Genomic DNA, 7,284 nt, shown 5'->3' on the forward strand with positions numbered 1-7,284 from the left:
TTATCTAGTCTATTAGTGGCTATCTAAACATTTTAATGTCCACATTGAACAGTTTTAAGTTACTATTTCTGTCTTTGTTAGAACTAGAGTGCTTTAGGTAGAGTTATAGCCTTCAATGTATACACTATATTTGCAGGGAATCTTGTCTCCCAAACTGCCTAGTTGAACATTTCCATTCTTTTCATTCAGCCAACCTGACAGGGGTTGTTTGATCTGTGTGCATACTTTCCATCCCATGACTTCTGCACACACGTCAGAGTTTCTATCTGGAATAAATTTCCTTAAGCCAGAAACCCATCCTGTAAAATTCGTTGCACATGTATTGTTAGGAATATTGCCTTGGAAGCTTTTGTACTCTGTCACTGTCTGGGTTTTGTAACTGAGAAAAATTGTTTTCTGTATGGAATGTTCTAGGTCAGTAATTATTTTCTCTTAGTGTATGGACGGCATTTTTCCCATTGTGTCAGGCTCCCAGTGTTTTTAGGAAGTTACTGTCAGGTTAATGGCTAGGCTTTGTCTTTTCTTTCCTTTCTTTTTTTTAATCTAAGTGGGGTCTCTCTATGTAGCCAAAGCTGGCCCTAAACTCACAACCCTCACACCTCAGACATCTGATGATGGGAATCCTTTATCTTTTATGCCTGCCTGCCATAGATGTCTTGTTTGTTTTTGCTTTTCTTTAGTTTTACACAGTGTACCTATGGTACATTATTTGTCATTTATCTTATTTGCAACTAGTTCAATTTCTTGTTGTTTTATGATTTCCAACAATTCTCAAAAAAATTAATAGCTGTTGTCTCTTTCAAGATTCCAATACCCAATATCCTTCATATTCTCTTCTTCCCAATATTTTCTTTATTATGTTTCCAAATTAGGTGTGTATTACATTTTTTCCATTCACCATTTCTTAGTCCTTCTTTTACATTGTTTACCTCTCTGTCCTTCTGGCTGCATTTTCAAGAATTCATCGGATCACAATTTGCAAATTCCCTCTCCGCTTGTGTCTAATATTCTATTAATCTATATTTAGTCCAACTTATTTATAATTGCCATTATTATACTTCTCCGCTTGTGTCTAATATTCTATTAATCTATATTTAGTCCAACTTATTTATAATTGCCATTATTATACTTCTCCGCTTGTGTCTAATATTCTATTAATCTATATTTAGTCCAACTTATTTATAATTGCCATTATTATACTTCTCCGCTTGTGTCTAATATTCTATTAATCTATATTTAGTCCAACTTATTTATAATTGCCATTATTATACTTCTTATACTTACTTAAGTTCTATTTGAATATTTTCCAAATCTTCTAGGTCACTTCTTTTTTTCTTTTTGCCAGTTCTTGGACCTCTGGGTCAGGGTGCTGTCCTTGAGCCTCTGTGTTCAAGGCTAGCATTCTACCACTTAAGCCACAACACCCCTTCTGGCTTTATTCTGAGCAGTTTATTGGAGATAAGAGTCTCACAGACTTTTATGCCTGGGCTGGCTTCGAACCATGATCCTCAGATCTCAACCTCTTGAGTAGCTAGGATTACAGGTGTGAGCCACCAGCTCCCAGCTGCTAGGTTCCTTTTCAGTATGTTGCATTCTCTATCTATTTTAGTATCACATGCTGAGCTCTATTATATTAACTTAACATCTGAGATCCAAGGAATTCCATGCAGTGTGAAATGTGGTCTTGTCGTTCGTGTTTGCTCTTTTCTACACCGTGGCTGACTTCTCTGTGCAGATTGTGAGTTTTGAGTCACTATATACGCTTCTTGCTTGGGGCTTGTTGTCCTGTGAATTCTGAGTTGAAGTTCAGATCCTCCAGGAGACCCACACCAATAACAAGAGATTTTTGTGACCACTAAAATAGTTTAAAATCTCACTCAACACTTGCCTGAACGATAAAGTCTACTCAAGAATCTTCAAGGCAATGTCTTCCTTCTGGCTTGAGGTGAGTGTCCAGGCAGTAGGCTCCCTTGCTGCCCCCTTTTGTTAGGCTTTATGTCTAGTTGGTCAGTGTTGTCTGTGAAGTCTGTGCTGCATTCCACACGTAGCCTTCCACTCAGCCTCCCAGGTGGTGGGAGATGGTGTAGATGTCCCCACGCCTGCGGGGTGAGAAGTGGCCACGTACCACCCCCAGCAGCTGGCGGTAGCGTAGCATGTACAGGTATGGCAGCAGGGCTCGGGGAAGCATCATGAGCAAGTGGCTGTTGGCTGCCAGCAGCCACACGTACGTGCTGGTAGTGATGAGATGGTACTTGTTCAGCATGACATCCATACAGAACAGCACCCCTGTGCCTACGTACAATGTGATCAGCACCATGTGGATCAGCAGGGTGCCCCGGGCTCGAGAACAGCCCTGCACGCAGCTGCCCGAGGGCCTGGCCTCTGCATAGATCCTCCAGAAGCAGTAGGTGACAAGTACTGCACAGAGAAAGAGAACACAAAGGATGCAGGTGTGAGTGGCAGCCACCAAGGCCCCATGGCTCTGCTCTGTGCCCAGGCCCAGTGGTAGGATGCAGACAGCCCCTTGCACCTCCAGCTTGGTGGCCTGCTGCTTCCCAAGCCAAAGGAGAAAAGTGGGAAAGAAACAGGCCACCAGCCAGATGAGAGCCACTGTCTTCCGGGCAGCCCTGCCAGATATGAAGGAGAGGTAGCGCAGGGGATGGGTGACAGCCAGATAGGTGTGCAGTACAACGGCTGTGAAGGACAGGATGGTGCTGGTGCAGGCCGTGAAGACGCCATCCCGGAGAATACCACAGACGATGCGGCCCAGCTCCCAGCCCCCCAGGTTGCTGGAGGAGATGAACGTGTGGAAGAGGACATAGACTAGGTCTGACAGCAGGATATTGGCCAGCAGCAGGTAGTGGGGCTGGTGCCGCAGCCGCTGGTTCCTTAGGATGGCCACCAGCAGCAGGGGGCTCAGGGCAAATGTGGCTGCAGCCAGCAGGCTGGAGGGGAGCAGGAACCAGCGCAGCACAGATGTAGGCACCCCAAGGTCCCTCGAGTCCTGGGACACATTTCTGGCTGTCTGGGACATGCAGAGTATCTTGCCGATTTGTGGAACAGGAGCTTGCCAGGCTGTAGTAGCCAGTGGACAGGGTGCCAGCTCATCCCTCATGCTCCCTGGCAGCCACAGCCAGCTGTGTTCAAAGTGATAGTTCTGTGCCAACCAGAGTGCTGCTCTGTCCCTCGGGCTCTGCGCTGCTTCTCTGCACAGGTGCTGGTCTAGAGCAGGCCTTCAAGATAAGAACAATGATTTAAAATGTAGCTCCTACCAGGTTCACTCTGCAACTGCAGGGTAGGGGTATGTATAGTGGTAAGTCCTTCACACAGGCATAGGGGATGTCAAGGCCTTGCTGATGTCCTCCACGGCTGTGTGATTGGCCTGCAGTCAACGTACAATGAGTGCTTGTTGTATGGACTGGGATCTGGGCTGTCGCATGGAAGGGAACCAGGATTGCTGTGTTGGGGGGCACACCTGGTAACTGGCCTGCTGGGGGCACACCTGTGGATGCACCTGGTAACTGAGCTGCTGGGGGGGAGCACCGGACAACTGGCCTGCTGGGCACTCTGGAAAGAAGGCCAGCCACAGGAGCTTGGAGTCATTTACATTCTTGCCCAGAGACTCTTGGATGTTTTGTGCATGTGTGGGAGGGTTATGTGCATGAGCACGTGTTTCTCCCACTCCCCTTCTACACAGGCCTCCATCTGGAGACACACTGGCCACAGAATCTCAGCTGATGCCTTGCTTTACCTTTCCTAGGCAGGTGCTCTACCACTTGAGACCAGCCTCCAGCCCTTTTCATTCTGGTTGTTCTTGAGATAGAGGTTTGGTTTTTACCCAGGCTAATAGATAACACCTCTCCTCTCCTGTTTCATGTTTTCCATCATGGCTGCAATGATAGTCACACAACACCAGGCCTTGGGTTTCTTAAGTTTTTCCTGTTGAAAAGGGGTCACAAAAAGCCTTTTGTGTCTAGTTTTTTGTCTAGTTTTAAGCCTTTTGGCTTAAAACTGTGATCCGCATCTCAACTTCCCAGGTACTGGGATTACAGGTGTGAGCCACCAGCACCTGCGTGTTTTCTATGGTATTAATTTCTTTTTGCCACTAGGAAAGTAGGCCTGGCAGGCAAGGACCTCATAGGGTCTGGTAGGGAGAGGAGGGAGATAAGAAGAGTTAAGTGGAGGCAGGCTGCTGGGCAGTATAACCAACAGATAGACAGTGTAGACAGTGAGCTACATTCAGGTGCAGTCTGTGGCTGCCTGGCTGGAAGTGTGCAGGGCTCAGGCTTAAGTGAGCAGGCATAGTGCCTTGTGAAGCATTGCTGCCTCTCTATGCTGGTTCCCTCATTTGTCAGACATAAATGCTGTCACTACAGTCCTCACGGGGACATTACAAACATCCAGAGGTACTTTAACTAGTATATTTCCAATTGACAAATGGTAAATATACACATTTATGGTTTATAATATGGTTTTCAACCACAGTTACTATCCTATAATGCTATAGAATATTAAAAACGTTCCCTATCTAATTGTACTCATATCTGTTCATCATCCCCTCTCCATCCTTCTCTTCTCCAAACTCTTCTTGGGCTCTGATAACCACCATTCAACTCTCTACTTTGAGATCAACTTTAGTTCTCATAGAATGAAGCTGGTAGCAGTGCATAGTCTGATATAAATGCTCTATAGATATCAGTTCCCCTGTCTTCAACACTCTCTGAAGTGCTGGGTCCTTTCTGACCATGGTGTGCATGTTATTACTACAGAATTGCCTTACTAGACAACTTATCCCCCCTGAGACCTTCAGCCCAGAATCCCGCACTATTCCTGGTATATTGGCCACTCCATGGGGCCACAGCTACTCGGGAAACTTCCTGAGAATTAGCCAAATGTTCTTAGGGCTAGAAGGAAGCAGGGTATCCAGACCTGGTGATGAGAGGCCCTGCTGGGAAGCACAGATCTTCCTGGAGCAGAGAGGTGATATCTGGCCAGTCTACCAGACCATATGTTCTTGAACCATGTGAAATACATATCTGTCCCCTCTCTTTGTTCTTAGTGAGCTGGGGCACTTACGCCATGGACAGCAGAAGAAATCTTTGTCTGCCTGAGTCATCACCTGTGGGGTCTTGACCAGTTACCTTGGCCTTCTGGATCTCTGTGTCCCTACCAAGTACCCATAATGTCAGTTCACTATCTTAGAGGGGTGTGGGCCATCACTGATAGGTGTTGGTGACCACTTTGATATGGTCTCTTTCCTATGCTCTAGGAAGACTGACTGCCCTCTGACCCCTGAAAGATAGAAATTATGAGGTGCTGCTCAGAAAGGCTGAATCATCCCGATTCCACACACTGGTGAGCTTAGGGAGTTTGACCGGAGAATCTTCATCTATGAGGCCCATTTTTGTTTGAGTGTTCCCTTTCCTTCATAGCCCTCCCAGCCAGCTCAGTAACCATGCCCACCACATCCAGAGTCCAGACCCACCAGGACACACATTCTTACAGCCCTGGTCAGTATAGTGCATTACCTGTAATATGATGTTGGCTCACAGATAAGGCACACAGGTGAATCTCAGGTACATCTCTTCTCTATATATCCTCAGTGCCCACCGTTAGCCTCTGATTTCCTGCAGTAGCCTACACTCCCTAAGGGTCTCTTTAGTATGTCCCAGGATTCTTTTGCAGGCATAACTGGCCCCAGGTCTCAGAGTGTGAGCAAAGCCTTCTTGACATGCACACTGGGCAGATACCCAGGGTTCAGCAGAGCTGCGGCCCCACTTTAAATACAAATTCCCTGGGAGAAGGAAACTCCTTTAAAGGCCACCCAGCAGTAAAAAATGTGACCAGGAGCTAAATCTTTCTGATAGCCTGAGACAGAGATAATCAGCCAAACAACATGGGCACTGGAAGGGCTTAACTCCCATGGTGAGTGAGCTGCTGAGTGTAATAAAGAGTCTGCCTTCTGCTGAGAATCCTTTTATGATAGGAAACTACTGCTGCTGCCTGAGAGAAAACACGAGTTCTAACTCTCTGCTCCCATTGCTTCTGCCTAAACTTCCCTTCCTCCAAAATGGCAGAGGGGCATAGCTATGGGGTCACCAAGACCAGTCATGCTTGAACAGGCTGAATATGGCCTGGGGTTAATGGAACTGGAAATGCACGGTGATCCCCAGCCTTTCACTGCTCTCACCCTGTCCCCACAGTCATCCTGAGTGAAAACAGCCTTGCCAGCATCATCATCATGGTGTCGTGGGTGCTGAGCCCACGTGTGTGCTGACAGAGGTAGGTGAGCGCTAGCCAAGCCACGTGCGCGCTAACATAGGTGGGCACAAGGCCAGTCCCTTCAGAAATACCTGGAAAGTGGGAGAGCTTATTGTTCACATCGAACAAGGACAAGACCTCGAGTCCCTCCTCTTCCACAAGAGGTAAGGGTGCCCAGCCTCACTGGATGCAAGCACTGAGCACTTCACCTCACTGAAACTCCTCTACGCTTATGGGTGGCAGGTGGGAAACTGAAGCTTGGGGCAGTTAAATGCCCTCCTAAACCGTAGCACAACAGTTCAGTGTGCAAGAAGCCATTTCTCCTGACTATACAGAGTCCCTGTTGCTGTATTTCCCAGACTGGCAGCAGGGCAGTTGCTACTCACTGTGGTACCAGAGCACGGTTCTTGGTTTGAGGGTGGCAGATGGCTGAGGCAGCTCCAGAAGGACCTCACAGCAGCCAGCAGCCAGCAGCCAGGTCGGCAAAGGTGATCTAATAAGTGGCCCTTGGTTTCCCGGCAGCAATACCATGTCCCTCAGCAACGAAGCATATCAGGTGACCAGGCCACTGTAGTAAGGCAGGAGGAAGTCCCGCCCCCGGGCTCTCATCACTATGCATCTGTGTGTATACATTTACATCAGGGACAAAGCTTGAGGAGCTCATCTGACAATACCTGGGTGTTGGGCACTTTTCTGCCTATCATTTCATCCTCAGAAACCTTACTGGCAATGTAGAATGGAAGTGGTCTGGGGTCAAGTAATTTGCCCAAGGCTAGCTAGCAGTTGGAGGTAGGAGGTAAGGTCACTGAGAATGAGCCTGTGGAGGAAATACTGGCCTCAGGCCTTCCCCCCTTCCCCTCCCCCCCTCTCTGTCCTCTCTCCTCCCCCTCTCTCTTTCCTCCCTCTATCTCTCTGTCTCTCTGTCTCTCTCTGCCATTGCTACCATGAGGTAAGCAGACCTCACTGGCCCCAAGTTCCTCCGTGACATGTACACAGGCCCAAAGTCTGTGCTTCCACAGAGCC

The 7,284-nt window shown here is 47.7% G+C and overlaps 1 protein-coding gene across 1 annotated transcript; it reads right to left on the reverse strand.

The window, feature by feature from the left end:
- Window positions 1–2,056: 2,056 nt before the first annotated feature.
- Window positions 2,057–3,115, reverse strand: Gpr148 (G protein-coupled receptor 148). Its single transcript, XM_042685127.1, has one exon. It carries the CDS (start codon window positions 3,113–3,115, stop codon window positions 2,057–2,059), a length of 1,059 nt encoding a protein of 352 aa, XP_042541061.1.
- Window positions 3,116–7,284: the final 4,169 nt, after the last annotated feature.

The sequence above is a fragment of the Dipodomys spectabilis genome, unplaced genomic scaffold (genome assembly GCF_019054845.1).
Source record: "Dipodomys spectabilis isolate Male_0828 unplaced genomic scaffold, ASM1905484v1 ptg000094l, whole genome shotgun sequence".
NCBI lineage: Eukaryota > Metazoa > Chordata > Mammalia > Rodentia > Heteromyidae > Dipodomys > Dipodomys spectabilis.